Source organism: Lacerta agilis, chromosome 1, assembly GCF_009819535.1.
Source record: "Lacerta agilis isolate rLacAgi1 chromosome 1, rLacAgi1.pri, whole genome shotgun sequence".
In the NCBI taxonomy this organism is placed as follows: domain Eukaryota; kingdom Metazoa; phylum Chordata; class Lepidosauria; order Squamata; family Lacertidae; genus Lacerta; species Lacerta agilis.
In genome coordinates this window covers 132,199,925-132,227,649 of record NC_046312.1, presented here as the reverse complement: position 1 = coordinate 132,227,649, position 27,725 = coordinate 132,199,925, and the positions used below count along the sequence as shown (strand labels likewise).

The 27,725-nt window shown below is 45.0% G+C and overlaps 1 protein-coding gene across 1 annotated transcript in view; it reads left to right on the top strand.

Annotated features, from left to right (window-relative positions):
• The first annotated feature begins 7,390 nt into the window (after positions 1–7,390).
• COL6A1 (collagen type VI alpha 1 chain) overlaps positions 7,391–27,725 on the top strand; it is a 52,876-nt gene continuing 32,541 nt past the window's right edge. The window contains exons 1-11 of the mRNA XM_033172051.1: positions 7,391–7,732; positions 11,254–11,383; positions 13,481–13,681; positions 18,034–18,193; positions 19,732–19,845; positions 19,940–19,960; positions 22,062–22,082; positions 22,178–22,222; positions 23,513–23,566; positions 27,532–27,576; positions 27,677–27,703. Of these exons, the coding sequence (XP_033027942.1) occupies positions 7,624–7,732; positions 11,254–11,383; positions 13,481–13,681; positions 18,034–18,193; positions 19,732–19,845; positions 19,940–19,960; positions 22,062–22,082; positions 22,178–22,222; positions 23,513–23,566; positions 27,532–27,576; positions 27,677–27,703 (927 nt within the window). The 5' untranslated portion in view covers positions 7,391–7,623. The remainder of the gene's footprint in view (positions 7,733–11,253; positions 11,384–13,480; positions 13,682–18,033; positions 18,194–19,731; positions 19,846–19,939; positions 19,961–22,061; positions 22,083–22,177; positions 22,223–23,512; positions 23,567–27,531; positions 27,577–27,676; positions 27,704–27,725) is intronic.

Below are 27,725 nucleotides of genomic sequence, written 5' to 3'. Positions count from 1 at the left end.
TGAGTCCAAAATGACTCCCAGGCTGCGCACCTGGTCCTTCAGGGGCACAGTTACCCCATTCAGGACCAGGGAGTCCCCCACACCCGCCCGCCTCCTGTCCCCCAAAAACAGTACTTCTGTCTTGTCAGGATTCAACCTCAATCTGTTAGCCGCCATCCATCCTCCAACAGCCTCCAGGCACTCACACAGGACCTTCACCGCCTTCACTGGTTCTGATTTAAAAGAGAGGTAGAGCTGGGTGTCATCTGCATATTGATGAACACCCAACCCAAACCCCCTAATGATCTCTCCCAGCGGCTTCATATAGATATTAAAAAGCATGGGGGAGAGGACAGAACCCTGAGGCACCCCACAAGTGAGAGCCCAGGGGTCTGAACACTCATCCCCCACCACCACTTTCTGAACACGGCCCAGGAGGAAAGAGCGGAACCACTGTATAACAGTGCCCCCAGCTCCCAACCCCTCTAGCCGGTCCAGAAGGATGTTATGGTCGATGGTGTCAAAGGCCGCTGAGAGATCCAGCAGAACCAGGAAACAGCTCTCACCTTTGTCCCTAGCCCGCCGGAGATCATCAACCAGCGCGACCAAGGCAGTTTCAGTCCCATGATGAGGCCTGAATCCTGATTGGAAGGGATCCAAATGGTCCGCATCTTCCAGGCGTGCTTGGAGTTGTTCAGCAACCACCCGCTCAATCACCTTGCCCAAGAATGGTAAATTTGAGACTGGGCGATAGTTGGCCATATTGGCCGGGTCTAGAGATGTTTTTTTAAGAAGCGGTTTAATGACCGCCTCTTTCAGCGGGTCTGGAAAGATTCCCTCGCAGAGGGAAGCATTCACCACCGCGCAGAGCCCATCGCCCAGCCCTTCCCGGCTAGCTTTTATAAGCCAGGATGGGCAAGGATCTAGGAGACAGGTGGTCGGTTTCACTCGTCCAAGCAGCCTGTCCACATCCTCGGAGGTAACAGATTGGAATTGATCCCATGAAACATGACTAGACAGGGCTCTAGCACTCTCCCGCCCCAGCCCTGCTCCGACGGTGGAGTCTACCTCCTTCTGAATCTGAGCGACTTTATCTGCAAAAAACTTTGCAAAAGCATTGCAGGAGATCTTGGGGTCCCTACCAGACCCCGGTGATAAAGGTGGTTCTGCTAGGTTGCGAACCACCTGGAAGAGTCTCCTGCTGCTGTTTTCTGCAGATGCAATAGAAACAGCGAAGAAGGTCCTCTTCGCTGTCGCCATTGCCACTTGGTAGGCTCGAAGTTGAGCTCTAACCTGTGTCCGGTCTGATTCAGAGTGAGTTTTCCGCCACCGGCGCTCTAGCCGTCTCAGCGACTGTTTCATCGCCCTCAGCTCCGGGGAAAACCACGGAGCTGTCCGGGCTCCATGCAATCGGAGAGGACGCTTCGGAGCCAGACAGTCAATAGCCCTGGTTAACTCCGCATTCCAGCGGGCCACCAGGGAATCAACTGAAAGGCCATCAACATGGGATAATGCATCCCCTACCACTCTCTGGAAACCAATTGGATCCATTAAGTAGCGGGGGCGGACCATCTGAATCGGTCCCACCTCCCTGCAGAGGGGAAGGGTCGCAGAGAAGTCCAGCTGCACCAGGAAGTGATCTGACCATGGCACTTCTTTTGTTTCACTTTTACTTAGTGTCAGATCACCAACATCCATAGAGGTAAACACCAGGTCTAAGGCATGTCCGCGGCTATGAGTTGGACCAGACTTATTCAGGGACAGCCCCATGGAGGCCATGCTTTCCACGAAGTCCCGAGCGGCCCCTTGTAAGGTCGTGTCGGCATGGATGTTAAAATCCCCTAAGACAACCAAACTAGGTGTCTCCAGGAGCATATCCGCCACGACCTGAAGCAGCTCGGGCAGGGAATCCTTGGTGCAGCGGGGAGGTCGGTACACCAAAAGGAATCCTGTACTGCCCCTATTGCCCAACTTCCAGAACATGCACTCAGAAAACTGGGTCTTCCCAATAGGACGCCTGGTGCAAACTAATGACTTCCTAAAAATCACTGCAACCCCCCCTCCCCGCCCAGATGGCCTGGGTTGCTGTGCGTAAGAGAAACCTGGTGGACAAGCAGCGGCAAGGACAGGCCCATCTGCTTCATCCAACCAAGTCTCTGTTACACATGCCAGGTCAAATCCTCCATCCACAATCAAGTCGTGGATGGCAGTGGTTTTGTTAATCATTGACCTGGCATTACACAGCAACACTTTCAGGTCATGTGGGTATCCCCTGCTGATTCCAATATCCATCCGGTCAGGACCAGACCTGGAGGCAGGGATAGTCCTCAGACAACGACTAAACCTGCCTCCTCGGTAATGACATGATCTGGTCTTAGCGTGACTCCTCCTCCTGCCCATGATCACTGAGATCGGGTGTCTTTCCAAGACTACCCCCCCTGTGGAACCTGCCCCAGCCATCCTGTTGGCTGAGGCCCAATCCCAGGCAGCCCTACCCCTATCCCCTTAAAAAACAAATAAAGACCATACACTAAATTAACAAAATAATACAAATAAACAGAGAACAACGCTAAAATTAAACTAAACATTTGCCCCACCCCCAACAAAAAATAATAAAATGATATAAAAACCACCATTAAAACAAATTAAAAGTGCAGCAGTGGGTGCAGGCCTCGCCCCCTCAGCCAGGTGGAATTAGCAGGAGAAGGGAGCGGCCTTCCCAACACTCACGCAGCAAGCGTTTTATTATTTATTATTTATAATTTATTATTTATAATAATAAATTATTATTATTATTATTATTATGGGGTTTAGGCCACAGCGCCACCTGCGTCCTAAATATGATAGAATGCAGTTCTATTTTTCAACCTAAAATACTGGGGTTATGTTTGGATTTTTTTTATTTTATTTTTTTAATGCGAATGAGAACCCAAAGATGATTTATTTGGAAGTTAACTCAAAGGTTTTAAAGGTGTCATATGTTGTCATGTGTGTGTGTGTGTGAGAGAGAGAGAGAGAGAGAGAAAGAGAGAGAGAGAGAGCGTGCATTGAGTTATCTGGAACTTACTACCCAATAAGCATGCTGATGGATCTTCAAACGGAAGCAGAGGGTTCATATCTGTTGGTGCCAGCCTCCTTAAAAACGTCTCTTTGAAAAAAGAAATGCTGCAACCACCATCCTAATTTTCCCAGAATGCCTCTGGGATCACGAGACAAACCTAGGGAATTCAGTGGTGCCAGCGTCATGAGCCCCACGGCTCTGTCAGAGTCAGGCTCTGGTTGGCAGGCTTTGACCCAGGAGGAGGAAGAAATGTTGGGGTGGGGAGCTGAATGGTGAGAGCCTGAGAAGGATGGCTCTTGCCCTTTCACTCCAACTTCCATAGCTTGGGAAGAGGGAGCAGGAAGCCATTTGTCATGCTCCCCTACCACCCCCCATGCATGAAACAGACAAGAAGGGAGGCAGAACCAGAGGTGGCCTCATCTTTGAAAACTTGGTGGGCAGGAGGTGGAGACTTATTGGGGCATCTCCAGTGCTCTCACCCAGTTCTGAACTTCTTGTTCTGCTCTTGAACTCCTGAGCCTTGTGTCTGCTGCTGAGCCTGTCCTTCTTTTAAGCATTTCTTACTTAAAATTTAAGAGCTTCTGCTCATGTGTGTTTTTTTTGGGGGGGGGGGTGGCAGGACAGTCAGCTGCATCTGCCTCACCCACTTCTTCTCTTTGGGTCCTTGGGCTGCACATTGCCACTCTGCCCTGGCTGCAGCACTGAAATCCATCCTGCCACCCCCTTCTAAAGCTCACAGGGCTTAGTCATGTCTGGGAGGGTGGGCTCTTTCCTGCATCTTTCCTCAACGGTGCTTGAGTGTGGAATATATCTTTCCATTTGACTTCTGGTCTTTCATTCCAGCATGCAATACTTTCCTCCCCACAAGGGTGGGCTACACCATCATTTAAGTTTCCTTTCCTCTTGACTTGCCACTCCCTTTTCACATGCAGCCCTAGCCCCCCAGAAGTCAATTCTGTTTCATCAATCTCTTGTATTTTGCAACATGAAACTATGTTTCTTTAATTATTACCATCAGTGTATAAGTGAAAATGCCACTACACGAACCCCCTTGCTGTTAATGTTGGATTTAAGTTATGGATGGGGGAAGTGCTTTTCTCAGGAAACAATGCTTCTGTGGAAAAAATGCACAGTTCCATCCCTTAAAAAGTACCGGTAGTTGCTTTCGGTGATTCCATTTTTCTGATGCACAGATTTTTTTTGTAGAAATGAGAGACCCCTTGAGAGCTTGCATGCTCTTACGAAACCAGCTGCAGATCCACGCTCGGCAGCCAAGGGGGTGCTGTTGCTCTTTCCTCCAGAAAAGTCTTCCTTTCAGAGCAGCTGGGATCTGGCCCAGCTGCAAGGCTGCCAGGAAAGCATGTGTCCTTGATTCCTTCCAGATGTGAAACAACTCCCATATATAGTCAAAGATGAACGGCAAAAGCCATACCAGTATCATTAGGCTTTAGTAGACAGTTGACTCCTTTCCAGTTTGTACTGTTCAAAGCAGCCATGAAGACGCTTTAAAATGACCAAACTTTCCTTAACTCTACTGCTGCTTTTTTTCCAGTAATAAAGATGCAACTGTTTTGCGCAAGAAACTTTTTGCTAAAGCTTTACTAAGAAAAAAGCTTCACTAAGAAAACAATACCCTTTCTGGGATGGTCTGTTGGTGTGTTGTAATGAAAATCTAAAGTCTAGTTCATATTTATGAAACCAGCTGGAATTTTGGGGGTGGGGGTGGGGCGAGGATCCTGCTAATGCAGATTCCCTCTTCCCATCCCTGAACTAGAGCGGAAATCAATGTCAGCCCCACCATTAGGCAGAATGAGGGGGCAGGTGGGGTGGGGGGTGGAGGTGAAATACAGGTGTCGCCAGTGCAGAAATAAAACCCAACTGCCGGTCTGATCAGCATTTAGCTATGGAAAGGGAGTTGCTATCTTGCTATTTGCCTCGGCCCTGGTTGAAATACAGGCACACACACACCCCCCATTTACGTGGGAGTTACATTCCCAGGCACCAGGCACGTTAGTGAAATTGTGTATAATTGAAACCCATTGAAAAAGCCCTGCCCCACCCCACCCCCATTCTGCCCTTTTAGTGACGTTTCAGTGACGTCTTTATGACGGTTCTGGGTCACTTCCAGGTCTGGTGTGATGCATGTATACACAGCCATGCACCTTTAGAATGCACATAAAGGGGGACTGTCTGTATATAGAAAAAGGAACCGCCAAACTGGAGCCAATGGGTCTCCACCCCCATCTTTCTGCCCAGACACTGAGGTCCAGTGCCGAGCGCCTTCTGGCGGTTCCCTCGCTACAAGAAGCAAAGCTACAGGGAACCAGGCAGAGGGCCTTCTCGGTAGTGGCACCCGCCCTGTGGAACGCCCTCCCACCAGATGTCAAAGAGAAAAATAACTACAGGTACCAGACTTTTAGAAGACATCTGAAGGCAGCCCTGTTTAGGGAAGCTTTTAATGTTTAATAGATTATTTTATTTTAACATTCTGTTGGAAGCCGCCCAGAGTGGCTGGGGAAACCCAACCACATGGGTGGGGTATAAATAATACATTATTATTATTATTATTATTATTATTATTATTATTATTATTATCCCGCAGTGTAATTATTAGGGCAGTGGCTGTGCTGGGACCTATTGTGTCTCCCCTCAGCACAAGGCAGTTGCATCCAATTGCAGAGCAGGATATCTGAAATAACACATATGCTGAGGGAAGTCCTCTTCATGAGTTACTTGGATGAATGAAGAGAGTCAGCCCAGGGGTCGGGGCTGCAGGGCCACACATTCAGCCCCACTCCACTTCAGAGTTGTGTGGCTCCTCACACCATTGCCACCTTTATTAAGATTTCTACAAGAGGAGGCTCCCCAGGTAATGTTGAGTCCCAGGCCATCACTCCACATTGGAAGGGGGGGGGAGGACTCTAAACAAGTCCTTAAATTTAAAATTGTTAACAGTAAATGCACAGGTCCGCTCACAGTGCTCACCTACTTCATGTGGTAAACCATGCAGAAGGCTAAGCTATTGCTGCATCTCCATCACTGCCTGGGTACCAATCTGAGTGGGTCAACACTAACAGTTCAGACTCCTGCCCCATTTACTTTTATTAACTCATTCCTTTTCATTTCTGAGTGGGGATCATTGCTGTCAATCAGTGAAAACTGAAATCCCCAGGAGTTGACCATTTAGAAGTCTTTCTTGTTGTGTTCCTGGGTTAATCAACTTTTATCTTCTCAGCTTTTACCATTCGGTAGATTCGGCTGAAAGGTCTCTCTTGGCAAAACCCCATACTGGTGCTACCGGTAGAAGGGTGGGGTTGGGACAAGCAAATAAGTGTTGCAGTGAGGCAAAGCAGAAGAGCTTTGCTGAGAATGGCTGTTAAAAGAACTGGACAAGAATGGCATGAATATGAAGTTCGCTTATAGGAAAACTACCACATTTTTAAACCAAAAGAGGGCCATTTTTTCCACCATTTGAGATGAGCATATTCAGTTGTACTAACCATGCAGATATTGCTTTATTAGTTGCTGATACAAAGTTAGACAAAGGCCTTGATTTACACAATTTGTTAGAAATACCTTCATTCTAATTGCAATAGCATAACAGTTGAGAGGAAGACTAAAAATGAGCCAGGGGACATTTTGGGGGAGAGAGGGAAAGCAGGGCTGCAGTGCATGCTTGGGAAAGCCTTCCAAGTGTCCAGGCTTAATGCAGAGAAGGAAAGAGCAACAGGGAGGAACGCAACAGAGACGGTGGGACCTTCATGAGGCAAGATGTTCCACAAAGCATCACCAACACCTACTTTATGTCACACCTGATGCAGAGTTCTGGAGAACTCAGAAGCTTGACAGATTTTTTGATAATTCTGTTGGTCCTAATAACGATAGATTTTAGAACATAAATGCAGTTTACCAAATATATCTGGAGCAAAATTACAAAGAGACCAACTTTGTAGGCTTCAACTCTATTATATCTTAAGAGACTTCAGCTCTATTATATTAGATGCCCATTTTGATACAACTCTGCTCATTTGTCATCTTTACTTGTTAGCCATTTAAACATCCCCTTTATATCCTGAATATTTCATTGGACACTAGAGTCAGCCGTTATACAAAAACATGAATTAACATGTGTTGCTGCATTGTAAGTCATTAATCAGTTGCAAGCATATGAGGACAGACAGCAATAATTTTGTAATGAAACTAAATAATGTTTTAGTATGAGGAGCACAGCCATATTTGAAGAAGGCAATGGCAAAACTGAACTCAGAGAAGGGAGACTTCGAAATGGGCTGGTGTGTTTCATGACTCACTAGCTAGTGCTGCAGTTCAGCTGAATCTGACACTACTGCTATGTTCCCTCCCTCCTGGAAAGAGAGCTCCAGCTCCTCCAAATCCAAGCCTCCTCCGCCTCTTAATTCCCTTCCTTTCTCCTTCCACTCTCTGGAAACTCAGGGACAGAGCAGAAACTTAATAATAATTGCAAACTAGGTGATAATTGTCACCCTCTGATTCCTGGGCTCGCTCTCTTTTTTCCTTACATTTGTCCTCAAGTCTCAGTAAATGGTAACTACAATCCTTGCAAGATGAAGTTAGCCTACTTCTTCCCAGCCTTCCTACTTCAGGGCTGCTTTCTTTTCAGAACAGTTCTTGCTCAACAAACAGCCGTCTCCAATGGTGCAGTAACATTTCAAGGTAAGAAGATATTTTCACAGTGTGTCGCTTTCTCCTCTCTTATGCTTACTGCCTTCTTAACTGCATTGAAATGAAACAACTGAGTATCAGTCCATGATCTGATGAAGCATCTGCCATGTTATTTCAGATCAGAGTTTGGGAGTTAACTTTTATGCTGACTTTTAAGTTTGTCTGACTTATACAAATATGAAAATCAGTAATAGGATAGCAGTATATGCCCCACATTGGCAAGCAAGGGGTAGCGATCATACATATGTTTTTGTTAGAGATTTTTTTCAGTGCTGAGTTGCAGCACAAGCCAAGCCTGTATGTCCCAATAGTACAGTGACTAATAAGGCATTATGGAAGTCACCAGATTTTGCTAACTCTTTCAAAAATAACAAACTTTTATTCCTTCTTTGTTTTGAATAACTTGTTAAGGAATATCTGAGGATTATAGTCCCACTTTTTGATGAAGAAAGAGCTGTTAGTAGTGTCTCCAGTGTAGTGAGCATTGAGTTTTGGAGATAAATACTCATGTTAACAATGAAATGAAAACGAATACTAAAAAAATGGCCAAAAGAAGAAGAAAAAGCTGCAGAAGAAATACATAAAAGGAGGGTGCTTTATATGTACCGGTACTTTTGACATAGCAGATATTCTTAATGTAATCGTCTTTTTATATTAGGAAGAGGAAGTAGTGGCTCATTTTACTGTCTCAGGCTGCATTCATTTTTCTTCAGTTTCCCTCTAAAAGGAATGCTCTTGAGCAGAGTCTTTCAACTAAATATCAGCAGAATCACACCTGTTGGTCCTGACATCTGTGTATTGGAGGTGACGTGGGCACAGAGGCTTATGCGAGCATCCTCTAATAAGGGAGCTGTCTTTGGATGTGCAACCCCCACAGGCCCTCTGTGCCGATATTATCCTGAGAGCAGGGAGGTCAGGCATGGCGAGGGGAAGGGGTCGAGATGCAATCCTGAGGCCTTTCCCCACATGAAGAGCTCTACAAAGATAATCCAGCTGCCCAAGGCTAGTGACAATTTCTGGCATGTGCAATATATGGATATTGTAGATGATATTCCAAAACCATAAGAATATTTTTTTAGAGAGTGTTCTAAACCTTATGACTAAAGCCACTCAGTGGGGTCTTCTTTTCTTTTTCTTAGCTCGCAGATTTCCAGGCCAGAGACTGCTGTTGAGGCTCATTCAGGGATGGCAACTTGAATAAAATACTTGGGGGGGGGGGAGGTAAGCCCAGTCCCACATAATCAATCACAAAATGTGACGCATACACACCATTTGAATGGCAATGCTCATCAGCTTGGGGGGGCAGCCCCCTCAAATATTTTATTGGGGGGAGAAGGGAACTCTGCCCCTAGGAGTTGGCTCCTATGGGCTCATTGGAGTTTCAGAAGTGAGTTGCCATGTTGGGGGGGGGGGGAGAGTGGCAGGGTGATATTCAAGAAGCCCAAGGTCCAAGTCCTCGTTTTATTTATATATATATAGATTCATTTAAATTAGTTTAATAAGAATACTGAGCATTTATGTAGCACTATTTAAAGAGTTTCATGTCCCTTATCTTGTGATAAAGTCCTTGGAAGGTCATTCTTTTCTTTTAACTCCATATTCAGAGGTTGGGGGTGCATGAGGCTATGCGAGAGCTTTGTGCCTCCAACCACCAGCCGAGCTCCAAGCAGATCAACACGCTTCAATCAATAATGTATTGGCAATATTTATGAAACGCGATCAATTGTTTCTTAATTCATAAACCATAGCCATATAATACATGCAAGAAGTCATGGACTAATAGAACTCAAATAAATATTCCATCAACAGGAATGCTTAGAATGGTGTGTAACCACAAAGAAACACTGAAGTTGAGACAGAAAGCCTTTCCACAGTTCATATCTACCGTATATACTCGAGTATAAGTCGACCCAAATATAAGCCGAGGCACCTAATTTCCCTACAAAAATGTGGGAAAGCTTATTGACTCAAGTATAAGCCGGTTCACCTTTGCCACTGTGGTAGAGGAGGAACGAGCAGCCCAAAGCAGCCATTTGGGCTGCTCCTTCCTCTTCCTCCTTTGCTGCTGTGGAGCTCACCCCGTCGCAGGGTTTCGAACCGCCATTCTTCTGATCAGCAAGCCCTAGGGCTCTGTGGTTTAACTCACAGCGCAATGTTCCCTTGTGTTATACAGAGAAGGCTGGGATCCTGTCCTGTTTAAGCAGGAGCCAGGGAAAGTGAGCACCTGTGGGGTTTTAATACTTCCTTAACTGATAGGCTTTCTGCCTTCTGGGGTCTAAAGTTTGCATTTATGTGAGCAGTTCAGGAATGGAACAAGCTGCCTGGGGAGAGTAAAGAACCACCGTTCTTGTACACTTCTTAAGGAATGGTTGACTTGAGTATAAGCCGAGGGCAGCTTTTAAAGCACAAAAAGTGTGCTGAAAAACTAGGCTTATACTCAAGTATATATGGTATATCAAAGTTTGGTGGAGAATGAACTGGAGCCGGGTGGTGCTGTAAGCACAGCAGCAACAAACAGCAAACAGAACAGTTTCAAGGATATTTCTTCATCAGCAAGTTAATAGTCCCCAAAGGTACATAAAGTGATTGTGGATCAGCTCTCACTCAAAAGTGTAGTAGGCTGATCCAGCAGAGGAAGGACCTCCTCATCTGCAGCTTAGGCTACAATCCCTACCAGTGAGTAAGGCCACTGCATTCAGTGCGGCTTACTTCCATGTAAACAGGCAGATAGCACTATCACACAGCAGTCCTAAGAGGCGATAGGGAGATATACAGCCTCTTGCCTGAAAGGATGGAACGTGGGAGAATTTACTGCCCCCAGATCCAGTCTGGCACCACAGGGGAGCCCAGACCAGGCCCTTCTTCAGGATCTGGGGGATCCATGGCTGTGTGTGCTCCATCCCACCCCCATAACACACTGTTTGGGGGCCCTACATGGGCTGAAGCTTGGGGAAACACTGGGCAGAAGTCGCCATGCTTTCCCCCTCGGACAGTAGAGCCCCGTGCAGGTGGAGGGAAGCAGATGGAGACACCCAGGGGTGGGACTACAGCTCTGGCTCCTCTGGACTGCTGTTCTGTTGTGGGCGTCTTCTGCAACATGCTCTGGGCACAATAATCATGCATCAGTAGTGGATTTATTCTGCTTTAGCTTGTTCTGTGATGCTGCCTAATACCTCCACATTATTGCTGTCAAGGGGGGCACCAAAAGAAGGGCAAAAGTCAACCTGAACCTGGCACAAAGCAATGGGATCTCAGCAGGAAGTTCCCAAATATGCACTGACTGGAAAGGAAGCCGTGTGCCTGCCCCATCCTATTAAAGAAGAGTCTTGTATGGCACAAATTATCATGGATGCACAATAAAAAGGTCTCATAGGTACTACACTGCAATGCCATCCCCCACCCAAAAAAAACCCTCTCAGTTGTACTCCATCATGAAGTATTGCAGACTTTCTGGAGCATCTTGTATTATAAAAAGTGTTCTTTTTAAACTTCCTCTTTCTGATTTTGAACAGATTGTCCTGTGGATCTGTTTTTCGTCTTGGATACCTCTGAGAGTGTTGCCTTAAGAGAAAAGCCTTTTGGGGCCTTGGTGGATCAAGTTAAAGCATTCACCAACCGATTCCTTGATAAGTTAACTGACAGGTAAATGTTGCATGAGCTGCCCTGGTAATCCTACAGCAAACATCTGATACAGTCTTTTGTCTTCTTCTAAACATTCAAGGCACATTTTTACACAGTAAGAATAGTAACTTCATTTGAAAAGCATGTATTTTATGTGGGTTTTATACTTCCTAATCATTGTTCAAAATTCCTGCTGAATTTCATATGGAGAGGAATGTTCTGCAGTCTCCTGCTCTAAGCTGCAGGTGGTAGTGGTATTCCTTTTTAAAATTCCTGGTCTTGTTTTATGTTTGGGCAGACCAATGTCAGGGGAAGGAATGCCGCTTTCATATTTAAGTAGAGCTGAACTTGTTTTCCTTACCTTGCCTTTGTGCACCCTGATGAAACACAAGTTGATGTTTTTCTAATGTGGTGATAAGTTGTGTTTCCACGTGGAGAGTGGGGCCAAGGCAGGATAAAGTTGTAATAACTGCAGGACAACCAACCGTGATTTATACAGGCCACAATTTTATTGATTACAGGTGATAGAAGGTTTTGGCGCAGGCATTTGGGGGGGGTGTACCCTGAATCAACTGGCCTGTCTGCTGGTTGATTATTTGGCAAGATTACCCAAAGTTAAAGATCGCCCTATGGTGTACATCAAATCAGGGCAACCCCTGATCATGATTTTTTGTGGTGGCATGACCCATCCACCTTCCCCCATCTGGGGTGTCCAGACAGATGCACCTCCCTGGATCCCTTCTAAGGGGATCCCCTGATCCTTTGGAGTGAGACCCCACCCCTTGGCCATTTAGACTAAGGACCCAGCCTTGTCCCCAACAACGTGTGACAATTACTATGAAGCAGGCAAAACCCCTAGAGGCCCAATTTGTCTGAAGGCAAATTCTTCCCTGGCCCCAAAGCTGCCAGATAAAGGTTTCCATAGCAAGGTCCTCTGTGGGAGCTGCCTGCTTACCCTCGGGCAGCCCTACCGCATAAAGAGCCGGGCGGGCGGGCGGGCAGGGAAACCAACGACAACTGAGGTGCGGCCTGGGTGCCCTGGGCTTCTATAGCCAGAGAGCGGACCAGAGGGACAAAGTCTTCCCTCTGGCCAGTTCCCCAAACCATGCCCCATGGCTTCAACTGTGGGGGAGCCCTAGCAGCCAGTGGGCCTGGCGGAGGAAGAAGTGACGTCTTTCCCCAGCTGCAACAAAGTCAGGAGGCCGTCCCCACTTGATGCAGCTGCGCCAGAGCTCAACTGCTGCTCCACTTATGGAGAAAGCTAAACGTCTGTGTCAGGCTGCTAATTAACGGCGTAGGAGAAGGAACAAAGATTACTAAGACAGCAAGATAACCAAGACAAATGTGGTAGAAATATCAGGTCAGGGGTTTGTTTTTTGTTTTTAAAAAACAAAATCTAGCTTTTGCTGTTTATCTGAATCAGTCCTGATTCGTTATGAGAGCAGATACGCAAAACACACTTTCTCTCCTCATGTGCTACACCCTACAGCAGTATCCTTGAGGTGTGGGGGGGGGCGTTATTGGGTTGTTGTTTTTATTTTGATTGTGTATTTTGTGGTTTTATATTTTATTTTATTCTGCGAACCAGCCTGAGATGTCCGGGTATAGGGCGGCATATAAATTCTAACAACAACAACAACAACAACAACAACAACAACAACAACTCCACACCTGCAAGCAGCAGTCTTATGTGCCTCATGGCAAGAGACAGAATCATGCAGCCTCTCATTTCTGGTGTGTGAGTCAGCAACAGCAACAACAGGAAGGAAGGAGAGCAGCAGCAGACACCATCCATCCATCCTGCTCCCAGGGCATCTTGGCACACAGGGGCAGCCGACCGGTTTTGCCACCTGCGGCGAAATGGGAAGGTGCTGTTCCCCTGCAAGATCTTGGAGTGGACCTGTGAGCCACTTCCACTCCTCCTTGCTTCTCTGGTGGCAGCAGGAGGCTGCCTCTGTCCACCTCATGGGTGGGCCAGACCAGCTGGTACAGGATGCTGTGGGGAGCTTTCATAGATGTACATTCTGACATATGTCTATTTATACATTATAAACAGATAGAAATAAAAAAATATGCAAGGGGCACCAAAGCTAAGGAAGTGGTTCTCTTTCTTTATAGATACTATCGATGTGACCGGAATCTTGTGTGGAATGCAGGAGCCTTGCATTACAGTGATGAAGTGCAGCTGATCAAGGAGCTCACCCGGATGCCTGCAGGGAGAGCAGAGTTGAAGAACAGGGTGTCCTCCGTGGTTTCTATTGGGAAAGGCACCTACACAGACTGTGCAATCAAGAGAGGGATTGAAGAGCTGCTCATCGGGTAAGTGGGAACGGTGATTTTCTCATTCCATCAACGGAGGAAGGGGAAAGTGGGAGGAAGAAGGGATACCTGGGCAGCTTTTCTAGCCCTTTCCAGTTGACTGTAGTATTGGTGGCTTGGCAGCTGGCCCCTAATGCCACAGCAGCTCGTTCATATACAGCTATCAATTTTAGTAGGTGAAAATATTGAATCCTGTGATAAATCGTTTGGATTTTGGTGCAGAATTTGAAACCAAATTTGTTGCCATGTGGAGAAACCCTTGGAAACAGGAGGGCCCAGAAACTAGTGTGTTTTAGATGTGTGCTTTTATTGGCTGTACTAGGTTGCTCTTCAGACTTTCTGCTCTTTCTTATTGATGTGATTTCCCACACACTTGACATGCATCAGTGTCGCACACACAGGCACAAATGCACACACCATCATGCACGTTAGACCAGGGCTACGCCCAAGAGCAACTACCCAGCTTGAATGCGTGTGAACAGCACCAAGACAACCTAGCCCCAAAAGGGTCCCCTCTGGATTAAGGCTCTGAGATGGTCCACTAACATGTCCTTCCCCATCCCCCAAAGGCACGCTCTTTGGTGAGCCAAACCAGCTGCTCTGTGCCTCTCCCTTTCCAAGCAGCAGAACTTTGCAGAGCCCTGACAGGGGACGTTTTCTTTTTGGGGTACTGCCAAGCATTGGGAAATGCTGCAAATAGTATCTTTTTCTACCAGGGCTCTTGGGCTGGTAGACTGGGATGGCTCTCTGAGGCTTTGCCGTCTCCATCCCCTTTCCCATAGTTGTTTGGGTTGGGGTAGGAGGAGCTGGGGCAGTGGCAGGTGTTTTGCATGTGTTTAAACCAAGAGCTCACAGTAACCTGACCCTTTGCAGCAGGGTGTGTGTGTGTGAGAGAGAGAGCAGACACACCATGACAAGGCTCTTTCCCATCAAATCAGTATCCCCCATCCCAACAAAATGCTAGTTTAATAAGAAGCACTCAGGTAAATTTATTGCACCATGGGGAAGCAGCTGTCACACAAGTGTGTGTGTGTGTGTGTGTGTGTGTGTGTGTGTGTGTGTGTGTACAGTGCTGGTCAGAGGGCAGCAAGGGGCATTTGGCTTGGCCCTCAAGTTCAAAGGGAGGCTCATTAATTATTTGGCATTTGATAAGTTTCACAACTTGTTTTTATGCACATTGGACAAGATGAATTTTAACAGGGAGAAATGTAAAGTACTACACTTGGGCAAAAAAAAATGAAAGGCACAAATACAGGATGGGTGACACCTGGCTTGAGAGCAGTACATGTGAAAAGGATCTAGGAGTCTTGGTAGACCACAAACTTGACATGAGTCAACAGTGTGATGCAGCAGCTAAAAAAGCCAATGCAATTCTGGGCTGTGTCAATAGGAGTATAGCGTCTAGATCAAGGGAAGTAATAGTACCACTATATTCTGCTCTGGTCAGACCTCACCTGGAATACTGTGTCCAGTTCTGGGCACCACAGTTCAAGAAGGATACTGACAAGCTGGAACGTGTCCAGAGGAAGGCAAGCAAAATGGTCAAAGGCCTGGAAACGATGCCTTATGAGGAACGGCTTAGGGAGCTGGGTACGTTTAGCCTGGAGAAGAGAAGCTTAAGGGGTGATATGACAGCCATGTTTAAATATATAAAAGGATGTCATATAGAGAAGGGAGAAAGGTTGTTTTCTGCTGCTCCAGAGAAGCGGACACGGGGCAATGGATTCAAACTACAAGAAAGAAGATTCCACCTAAACATTAGGAAGAACTTCCTGACAGTGAGAGCTGTTCGGCAGTGGAATTTGCTACCAAGGAGTGTGGTGGAGTCTCCTTCTTTGGAGGTCTTGAAGCGGAGGCTTGACAGCCATCTGTCAGGAATGCTTTGATGGTGTTTCCTGCTTGGCAGGGGGTTGGACTGGATGGCCCTTGGGGTCTCTTCCAACTCTAGGATTCTATGGACCAACATGGGACAGCTTGGAACTGCGAAGTTAAGCTGTTCTAAGAAATGCCGTTTGGTAACATACATTTTTGGGGTTAATTGTATGAAAGAGTTTAAAATGTTTATGACTTGGTTCAAGGCATCTCTCCCTACACATTGGCTGTGGCGTAAACCCCCTCCACTCTTCTTTACTAAGAACTTGGGGGGGGGGGGGAGCACTCTGTGAACCAAAATGGTGGCTTGGAGTCAGAGTCAGGTTTATCTGCCCCTTGCTCTCTTCTCTTCTTTTCTTTTTTGAGGATTTGGGGGGGGGGGGGTTCCCAGCATATTTTGTTGCCCAGAAGGCCTTTTGAAGAGGAGGGGAGCAGCAATGCAAGCCATTTTTTCCTATCCCTTCCCCTCATTGCCTCAAAGGTCTTTTGAAAAAGGGGAGGGGGATAAGTGAGGCCCCCGCCAAGGCTTCAAGGCCTGTATTTGCTTTGGATTGCTTTGGGGGGACCCTCACCTATGACCTCGAACCCAATTCTTGATCCTCACAATGACTTGCATTGGCAAACCAAAATGGCCACGACTTTCTGCCCGCGCTCCCCACAAAGATGCATAAAGGCACAACAGGAATTGTTCCAAAATTGTTGCTGTTGTTTATGTTGGTCTCATCCGCTCAGTCTGCCAGAGCCTGTTTTCGCAGGCCGGGGATAGGCAAGTCCCTAACTCACTGAGGGTTTGAGGCCCATTGGCTGCCCTCCCCTGGTTTAGCTGGTCAGGGGAAGCTGTTCTTGGGGGGTGGCCACCGTCCCAGGCGAGAATTGAGTGCATGATGGGGACCAAAGGTGGATCAACTACCCCAGAAAGAGCAGGATGCAATACCCCTAAGACCCCATGCAATCATCATCATCATCATCATCATCATCACTTGGAGAGTCTAGCCCTCCCTTGGTCACCTGGGGTGGTTGGAGCATGGCAGGCAAACCTGGAGACTTCAGGTCAGTCCTGGTGGTCTGGCAACCCTCTTGACAGTTCATTCCTAACCTTGTCTACTCAGAATTACCGGTAAGTTCTATTAAGTTGGGTGGAGCTTACTCCCAGGTACTTGGGGTAAGGAACACAGCCTAAATATGTAGGAGTCTGAGGCATTCCCACTGTGCAGCTCTCTCCCATTCAGTCTCAGGCTTTCTGTCATGAGGATCATGTGTCTTTTCTTGGTCTGATGTGGAAGCAGGGAAAGAAGCAGCTTTTGGTTGCTGAATGGGAGGACTTGTCTTGTGCTTGCTTGTGTGTTCACTCATCATTTTCAATTTTCATTATGAGTAGGGGCTTCAAATGTTGAAAAGGCCTGGGCCCCTCTGGACTCTGAGAGGACCTGTGTGTGTTTATGTGGGGGGGGGGTTCCCCCTCTAACAAAAAAAAAGTCAGTTTGATGCTGGAACAAAATGTATTCCTTATTATTTTGAAGAGTTTATTTAAGTCATAGAATTTGCACTTTCTGATCACAATATTCGAAGTTAGATTTATTATTGCTTGTTTATTTCCTTCATTATTTATACTTACCCCTCATTCTGTAGGGGCACATAACGAAAGCATAAGATATTTAATTTAAACTTCATTACAAATTGCATCCAATCAATAAAAACAGTTCAGTGTCAAAAATAGTGAGACTCATTTACAGACCTCCCCCAAATGCCTGTGTGAACAAAATGTGCTTTGGGTATGTTTAGCCTGGAAAAGAGGAGACTGAGAGGAGATAAGAGATCCATCTTCAAATATCTCAAGGGCTGTCGCATGGAAGAAGAAGAAAGCTTGTTTTCTCCTGTTCTGGAGAGTAGGACATGAACCAATGGTTTAAAATGACAAGAAATGTGATTCTGAATAAATATATAGAAAAACTGTTTGATAGTGGAACAGTCTCCTCAAGGAGGTTGTGGACTCACCTTCTTTGAAGGTTGAGAATGAGGGCGGATCTACACACCGGGGGGGGGGGGGTTTGCTATTAATAAGTCAGAAATTAAATTGTTACAACAAAAGAAAAAGAAAAACAGCTATGGAAAATCACTTGGAATTTTTTTTGCTCTCTGGTGCCATCTGGTGTTGCATGTTTATAACACATTCAAAATGCTGTTTCTTGACTAATGTAGCTGAGTCCTGAGTTGAGATCCCTGCCTTGCAGGGGGTTGAACTGCATGACCCTTGGGGTCCCTTCCAACTGTACAATTCTTTGATTCTATGATAATGTGCATATTGCTGGTTGAGTAGGGTGCATTGGCAAATCCAAACCTATATCTTTGTTTAATTAGACATTGCAATTGGTACAGCAGGTGGCTATGCCAGTGCAAGCGTTTAGGACTGATGCTTTGGAGTGGTCATATTATAGAGACAGTATGCCGGCACTAGTGGGTTTGATTTCTTCCCCCTGCAGAGGATCTCATAGGAATGAAAATAAATACCTGATTGTGGTGACAGATGGACACCCCTTGGAAGGCTACAAAGAGCCCTGTGGCGGATTGGAAGATGCTGCGGCTGAAGCAAAACATCTGGGGATCAAAGTGTTCTCCATTGCCATATCTCCAGACCATCTGGTATGAAATGCACACACACGGATGCTATTAGAGCAATTGCTGCCCATAAATAGAGAGAATCAAAGCAGAAACAGGATATTACTTAGTAGATCTGGTTGATCCTTTGGCTCCCAACATCCCTACCATGACCTGGAGGATAGGCAAAAGGCCTCTCTCTAAACCTTGGATTTTAATAATCTCTAAGGCATTGCTAGATCTCCATGGAAAGACAGTATTTCCTGAAATTATTCTGTTCTACCACTGATGCCAGAGCTAAGAAGAGGAAGAAAGTTAAGTCCACAATTCCACACCCATTTCCTCTCTCCACCAATTTGTATGTGTGAAAAGGCTTTTATTAGAGGTCATTTTTGCCTGCTCCAGAAATCACGTTGAAATGCAGGCGAGAAAAAGTGACAGCTACGTAAGGTTTACCCCACAGGTTTTGTGAGTCAAAACCAGCAACCACTAGTAAGAAGTTATGGGAAAGTATCAAGCCTTGAATTTTCTTGAATTTTGAACTTTCTGCATTGGCAGCGATCAACCAGTCTTTAGGGCTGTATAATGTATAGCAGGATGGCATCATCTCCTCTTCTGGTTAGGAAACCATGAGTAAAGTCTCAGTATGTTCAGATCTGGAAGAAGAGTGAGTCAAAACCTTCCTGCTAGATAGTCCTAGAAAATGCTCTTCGTCTCAACTATGATTTGAAGTTTGTTTTAATTAACTTCAGGGTTGAAATCTGGCTCCCTGAAGGAACATAATTTTCTCAAAGAGCTCCACATCACCCCTATCAGATCGCAGCACCTGCCAAACATTGCCGTCAGAATTTTGTTTACAAACAGCTTCAGTGGACATGCTCATGTGCCCCCCCCATTAATAAATTCCTCCAGTTTCCCTGTAGATTATTTTGCCAAAAAGTAAAGAATCAGTTTCAACAAACTTTGCCCACATCCAAGAGAAAATGTTTCAGTTAAAATGCATTATATTAAATGTACACTTTGTCTGCAGTATTCCTGCAGTTTGTGTCATGCAAGCAAGACTCTTGACTATAGGTAGGGTTGGCAGATGGTGCCTAAACAGCCTTCATCCAGCATTTCTGCTCTTGGGTCCTTCCAATGCAACTTAGAAAAGAATAGCAGTCCAATGGTGCCTGCCCAGCCAACTCCTCTGTATGGTTTGTAGGTAGCTATAACCAGCCTCCTCGTAGAGAACAACTTTTAGAGACTGTGATTGCATTGTAAGCTTCATGTGACTACAGTCATCTCCTAGCTATCTGTAGCAAGTTTGTTCATTGCAGTGCCATCCGATGACCAGAATTAGTGTGCATGCACACGAAAGCTCATACCAAGAACAAACTTAGTTGGTCTCTAAGGTGCTAATGGAAGGAATTTTTTATTTTGTTTCGTTTTGACTATGGCAGACCAACACGGCTACCTACCTGTAACCAGAATTACATCAGTTCAGCAGCCCCAAGGAACTTACGTAGATTTGAGTGAGAAAGTAGCAATCCTTCCAAATCCCCCGGTTTCTCATTTGTGCCTCTGTGCTTCTTTTGTCCTAGGAATCTCGGCTTGGTGTGATTGCCACAGACCATTCTTATCGTGAGAATTTCACAGCAACTGGACGTCCAGCACGTGATATTGACAACACAATTGACAAAATCACTGCTAGAATTGTAGGTATCTTTCTTACCTCTCTGTTTGTTCTGAGTCAAATACATTGAACCATCTTGTGCCTCATATGACTTCTTTGTTGTTTATTTATTTCAGACGGAGACAGTGGAGCAAGAGGTAAGCTGTTTTTCCACCAAGGAATAATTTCTGACATTTAAAATTTTCCTGTATGTTTCCATCATTTATTCTCCCGTAGAACTTCGGCTTACAGGGCAAATATAAACCTGAGACCCAGGAGTCTCTTTTTCCATTGCCTGTGTGTCAGAAAAAGGAAATTATTTTGCTCACAGAATATGTGCCATTCCATATCTACCATTCATAATCTCCTGTCCACATCGCAGAGGAAGGTGTAGCACTGCAGCAGCTGAACTAGTGGCCTGCTGAAAATAAATTGTGACCCTTGTGCTCCTCCCCGGGTCCTCCTCCTGCTGTGCTGCCATGGGCTAAGCCATGCTTTGGCTTAGCTTGTTGACCAAAAACCTGTTTACACCTTGTGGTTTGTCTGGAGCAAGACAAAGCTTGAGCTGTAATTTGGACAACACATTAAGCCAAACAATGGCTTAGTTCTCAGCAGCAGGAGAATTAGGGAAGGAGGCCAGTAGCCACTATCTCCTCCCTGGGAAGCCGTCTGCTTGTGCATTCTCAACGAGTCAGAGTTTGGCTTAGCATTTCATGCCAAGCAGAAACATTTTACTGGGCCTGTACATTAGCTTCTTAAGAGCTAATTATATGGTGGCTGAAACAACCTGAAGAAACAATAACCTAAAGCCTCCCCTCCTCTCTACTTCCCTGCATTTTGGGGCAATCATGGGGAGTGATAACATGAGATTCCTGTGTTGTTGTTGTTCAGTCGTTCAGTCGTGTCCGACTCTTCGTGACCCCATGGACCAGAGCACGCCAGGCACGCCTATCCTTCACTGCCTCCCGCAGTTTGGCCAAACTCATGTTAGTAGCTTCGAGAATACTGTCCAACCATCTCATCCTCTGTCGTCCCCTTCTCCTTGTGCCCTCAATCTTTCCCAACATCAGGGTCTTTTCTAAGGAGTCTTCTCTTCTCATGAGGTGGCCAAAGTACTGGAGCCTCAACTTCAGGATCTGTCCTTCTAGTGAGCACTCAGGGCCGATTTCCTTGAGAATGGATAGGTTTGATCTTCTTGCAGTCCATGGGACTCTCAAGAGTCTCCTCCAGCACCATAATTCAAAAGCATCAATTCTTCGGCGATCAGCCTTCTTGATGGTCCAGCTCTCACTTCCGTACATTACTACTGGAAAAACCATAGCTTTAACTATACGGACCTTTGTCGGCAAGGTGATGTCTTTGCTTTTTAAGATGCTGTCTAGGTTTGTCATTGCTTTTCTCCCAAGAAGCAGGCGTCTTCTAATTTCGTGACTGCTGTCACCATCTGCAGTGATCATGGAACCCAAGAAAGTGAAATCTCTCACTGCCTCCATTTCTTCCCCTTCTATTTGCCAGGAGGTGATGGGACCAGTGGCCATGATCTTAGTTTTTTTGATGTTGAGCTTCAGACCATATTTTGCGCTTTCCTCTTTCACCCTCATTAAAAGGTTCTTCAATTCCTCCTCACTTTCTGCCATCAAGGTTGTGATTCCTGTGTAGGTGGAAGTTATAGATGACCATCTGCTCACAAAGTTTCTGCTGTCATCCCTTTCCACCCTAAAGTACTCACCAACTGGAGCATAATGGAGAGTAACCCTTGGTCCAAGCTGAGGCTGCTTGTCGGTATGGAAGGTTTTTGAGAAGAAAGGCCTAAAGGACGGGTTGCATTATTCAAGGAGCAAAATAGACTAATGAGCAGTTGTCACATGCAAATAGGCCCTTTTATTCCATTTAGATGACATAAAAAAAAGCTTTATTCTATTAGATTTGTTTCAGATTTGTCAACATTTTGGTGTATAGTCAAGCAATGGAGCTTTTCTGGGTCTTTTAGTGTAGTCTTTTGCTTCAATTTACCAATCTTGGTACTCAGTAGATTAGTTTGCCATCTGTCACATGGGAGCCTATGGCACATCTCTTAACTCCCCCTAGAGCTGACCAAAGCAAACCTTGGGGCATATGTTAAGCTGTAGTTCATTGCATAAACATGAATAAATTGTTTTTCTGCTAGATTAGTAGGGAAAGAGTGCGTGTTCTGTGAAATTTGTTTCCTGGTGAGTCCTTTGCTCTTCCTCTAATGGTATACTCTCTCTTTGTTGGCAGTGCTGCTCATATGAATGCCAGGTGAGTGTCTATCTAGCAATATAAATTATATTTAATGTCGAAAATGGTCCTGTTTCTCTGTTCAAATCACTAACTCTTCATTGTTGCTTTTGCAGCCTGCTCGAGGCCCCCCGGGATCATTAGGGGATCCAGGATACGAGGTTGGTATTTTACTCAATTTGTCACACCTATAAGGCTGACCGTGGACTACACTGCCATTGTGGGGGTGGGTGGGACAAGGAGACTGACCGTGGCAAAAACATGTGACATTTGCAAGGTATTCCACCCTTCCAGTTTTTCAGCCAGTGACACAACCATCTTTGTCTACTGCTGGTCAATGCCAGGTGAGTAAATGGGAAAATAGCAGCCAGCCAGGATTTAATCCTGAATGAGTTTAAAGGTGCTGCTGGATCTAGCGCCACACTGGGATGTACAGGCGGCACTGATAGCTGGAGTGCACTTTACTAGCTTAGATTTGCCAGCTGCAACTTTTCCTGGAAATAAATTACTTAGCCACAGTGATTCTTGCCTTATTCGCATCTGGATTAGTCCACTGAAATGAGCTCCTTGAAAAGTAATTAGAAACACCACTTAGTTCCAAATGCATCTGCTTGAGGGTTGCTTGGTGCAAGCTGTATGCAAAATGCAGTCCCAATTTTGCAGTAGCTTAACTGTCTTCTGGTTTGCTTCCAGGCAATATTTAAAGGGAAGACATGAATCTCCAGAGCTCTAAGTGGGATGGACCCAGGATACTTTAAGAAATAAGAGCTGTCTTCTCCCATAAGAACTTACCAATGTGATGAGATTTTCCTTAGGGGTCCTATTTCATATGCTTCCATTGTCCCAGACATTGAGGGAAAAGAGGAGGATGAGACATACCTCCACATGTGGTGGGAATGCCCCAAAGTTCAATCCTTTTGGATATCAGTGCTGCTGGAAATCTCCACAAAAAAGTGTTTCTTTTTAAAAAACTGTATTATTATGATAACCTTTTTTAGTATAAATTGTAGTGTGGAGACTTTTAGATTAAAACCAGGTTGCAAATACTTAATGTCGTGGTGATGCCTGTCATTTGTCTAATGTTGTCGTTAAGTGTAATTTAGACTTCCTTCTGCATTGCAAAGGGCCAACTACTTAAAGCTGCCTTTTGAAAGTTTCTTCAGTGTGGCAATTAAAAAAAAATCAGATTTACAAGAACAACATGGTGATGGCTTCACCAATTAAATGGACCCTTGGAAGGAAACTCATCTCATCCACAAGTGTGGGGATATTCGTGGTCCCACACACACACTCCCCCCACTCTATGCATTTGTATAGACTCATAAAATTGTAGAGTTGGAAGGTATCCCAAGGGTCTCCTAGTCCAACCTCCTGCAATGCAGGAATCCTAGTCTATGGAATTGAATGTAAAATCAAAATTGTGTCTCATGTTTACTGCTGTTTTGTTTCAGGGAGAAAGGGGGAAACCTGGCCTTCCCGGTGAAAAAGGAGATGCTGGAGAACCTGTAAGTCGAAGTTATTTGACTGGGAAATAATCAAGTAAAACAAAACCTTGTTTAGGGAAATCTATTGAGAAACCTTCTCTGGGTGCTGTGAAGGCTGATTCATGCTATTTACACATTTGCTCAAATGACCACCATAATTTATTTTTTTAATTTTTAAATCTGAAGATCACAGGGCAATTCACAACATAAAAATATAAAATAAGAACACAAATTATGAAGCAAGATTATGAAGGGAAGATTTTTTTATATAAATCAAAGGCCCTCATTTGCACCCTCTGTAGCAATGCCCTTGCATACCCTCCTGAAGGTTGCTGGATCGTGCCCAGGCAGATAAAAATGCAAGTACCAAAGACACTTCAAGCGAGAGACTGTACGCAAGTGTTTATATGCTAAGGTTAGAAGCCTCTGAGCCAAGAAGGGTGCAGTGGAGTGCACTGATATGTTGCATAAATGAAACCTGGTGGAATGGAGAGAACCAGTGGGACATACAGTAGTTATCTCAGGGTATAAACTCTATAGGAAGGACAGAGAAGGATGTACCAGAGGTGGTGTTGCTCTGTACAGCAAAGGGAGCATAGAGCCCAGCAAGCTAGAAATCACAAGAGGGGAAGACTGCTCCACAGAATCATGGTGGGTGGTGATACTGAGCCCCAAGAGTAATTCAAAATACTCAGGGAGATCTAGCAATGAGCAATGACATAAAAGAAGCATCCGGAAGAGGAGCCATTGTAGCAATGGGTGATTTCAACAACACTCACATGGACTGGTTTCATATGTCGAAACAAAATAGAAAATTCTTTCCAGTAGCACCTAGAGACCAACTGAGTTTGTTCTTGGTATGAGCTTTCGTGTGCATGCACACTTCTTCAGATACATGCACACGAAAGCTCATACCAAGAACAAACTCAGTTGGTCTCTAAGGTGCTACTGGAAAGAATTTTCTATTTTGTTTCGACTATGGCAGACCAACACGGCTACCCACCTGTAACTGGTTTCATATGTGTTCCAGTCACAAAAAAGAAGTAATATTTCTGGATACACTAAATGAGTGTGCCCTACAACAGTTGGTGTTGGAACCAACCAGAGGGCAACCCTCATCTTTTTTAAAATTAAATAATTTGTATTAATTTGTATTAATTTTCAATTACAAAATGAATTATAATATATAAGCCTTAATATATCAATTCCAAATTGCAATACCAATTCAAATACAAATCAATCACATAGCCAATTATAAAAATGTAAGTGGTCCCCTGTGTGCTGTACTTCAAGGTCTGTTGATTTAATTCTGCTTCCAAACTATTGCTCAATCCAATTACAATCCACTCTTAATAAATTCCCTTATACCCCAGCTACAATGATTGACTTCAATTTGTATTAACATATTTAGTAATTTATAAATTCGCAAGTGAATTTCTCCTTCCTTCTTCCTGTGTGAGGATTTAATTTTCATCAATTGTTCCTTTACTTATTTATCAAATATTATGTCCTTATGAATTGTTCCTGGTTTCCATCGTGCCTTACAACAGTGTTGACTTGGTGTCACTCTAGAGGGATCTCTCTCTTTTGTTCTCAGCTACTCTGATTGCAGCTGTAAAATTCCATCACCATTACTTTTGATTCCAGATGGGGAGTCACCTTGTGTCCTGCCAAAGCCCTGGCAAGTCCCCAAGTTCTCCCCTCCACGTCCAACCAAAGCAATTAATTATAATTACTCATAGAAGAGTGATCTGGTGCCCCACCAGAGCCCTGGCAAGTCTTCAAAGTCCAATCCATCCTGCCCTCAATCAGAGGGAAAATAAGTATTAACTCCATAGGGGCTCCAAGTCTTTTTTTTTAAAAAAAATTATTCCATACTTTAATATTTTCTTCACACAGTCCCATTTGTTATCTCCTTTTACCTTCACTGTAAAAAAAAACATTATTTATTTATTTTTGCATTTTCGGGGGGGGGGGGGTCCTGCCGAGTCATTTATGTAACAAAGCATTTATAATGAAGCGATTGATTCCCCCCGCCAACACATACCATCTTTTAGATCGAATGAAGTCATCTTTCTGATTTAAATCTGTACGACCTTGTAACTGTTTCAATTCGGCAGTTCTTAATCTTGTCCCATTGTTACCAGCACGCGTATGTGCATTAATCCTAAATTAATCTCTTACTGAACAGAAGAACCGCTGCTTCTTAATGGCGGCATGGGGGGGGGTTACCAATAGGCAAAGTGCTTTTGCACTCAGCATCTCCCTGCCTCCCACATCCATGTCAAAGCAAAGGCCAGGTACCAAGACGATCCACAAGTGAAGGCTGGGGGAGTTTACAAAGATAATTACCCTCAACCATCTTTGTTTATTCTTTTGCCAACAATCTCCTGTTGCCCTGGGAGCTGCACCATTAAGGCAACCGGATCTGGAAGCCTCAGCCCTGAACCTCAACTTGAGTGGGGCCCAGCCTGAGACAGCTGGGCTTGAGATCCATTGGTGGATCTTCCCCTCTGCTGCTCCCTGGCCCTCATGAGGGTTTCTCTGCCTGTTAAGTAAGATTAGCAAGAGGCCTCAACCAGGCTCAGGCTGCATTGAATCACCCCACCCCACCCCCATATTTCCAGCCCTTTAACTTACATCTCTTTTTTGCCAGGTGTTGGCCAAGAAGCCAACAGTAACATATTCTACCCTCAGACTTATTTATTTGTTGCCTGCCTTTGGGGATCCACCTCTTTCCAAGCACAAACAAGGCAGGGTTATTCAGTCCTCTTTGGGATACAATTTGCTAACAGGGTGGAGTGTGTGTGTGTGTGTGTGTTCCTTGTTGCCTCCTCCTTAAAAAACCAAACCAAACCAAACCTGGGTACTTTTAGTTTGGGAGGTGGTGCGTTTCTCCCACATCTCCAAAGGGATGGTTACTCATATTGTTTGTTTTTAGTTTGGAAGTTCAGGAAACAGCACTTCATTCATTTAATTTTTTTCCTTGGGTTTCATTTTTATGCACTCATTAGGTAGGGGTTTTTTCCTTGGGTTTTCATTCTGATTTTAGTGGGGAGATTGAATGCCTTCCCTGGCTGTCCAGAAAACTAATTAAATTTCCATCAGCCAGTTAACCAGTTAGAGGTTTCGAGGCACAATCAGAGCTGCAGGCCCACAAGAGCTTCCCCTTCTCATCCACGAAGGCAGAAACAACCCAGGCAAAGCCGTTCTCTTTCACAAAGTCTTTACAGATGGCTGACTGCTGGTTTTATAAGCCAGACTGCTGTTGGCATTTTTATTCACTCAGCTGTTCGGACTGTATGTAATGAGTGTTGCTTTTCTTTTAGTTTCCTTTGTAGCTAATCACCTTGTGGATTGAAAGTGGGGTACAAATAGTTTTATGTATTTAAACAGTAAGTTAAATACACTGGGAGTCATCAAGTGAGGACAGGATTCTAAAGGCAGTTGAATGCCCCCTTTCTATATCCCTGGGCCTTCATTTTCTGAGCAAAGAATGTGTGTTGCAACATACTGTCCCCACAGTTAGGGCTCGTTTACATTCCGCTTCTTCCATGCATGGAGATCACGGGGATGGGTGCCTTCCCACTTGTCCCATGCTTTCTAGGGATGAATCCAAGTGGTTTTGCCATTGCACCGCTGGTTTCCCTGGGAAAACCCACTCTTCAGTGCTGAATTGGAGCAAATGTCAATCTGCAAAAGCCCAACTGACGTTTGCTTCAAATTCAGCAGCAAAGGTTGGGTTTTCCCAGGGGAAAGTGGTGGGATGAACCCTTAGAATGGCTGCCTGTCTTCACCCACAATGACATACACAGAGTACATTAAAAGGTATAGAATGTTATTAATGTACAATCTTTCATGTCCTGACCATTATAATAAAATTGCTTTTGCTTAAAAATCTTGAGATACTAGTGCATATGACAACAGGTGTCTGATTACTTTGTGCAAAGTGGTTTGTGACTTTTCTTATTGTTGCTTTATTCTAGGGGAAGCAAGGTGACCCAGGACCCATTGGTTACCAAGGCATGAAGGTATACTGTTGGTTAACAGATTGCTTAATTTGACTTTCTATACTTAATTTTTGTCTCATTTCTTCATTTCGTAATGTGTTTTTCCCCTTGTCCTGTTTAGGGAGAAAAAGGTACCCGAGGTGACAAGGTGAGTGTGCCATTGATTAACA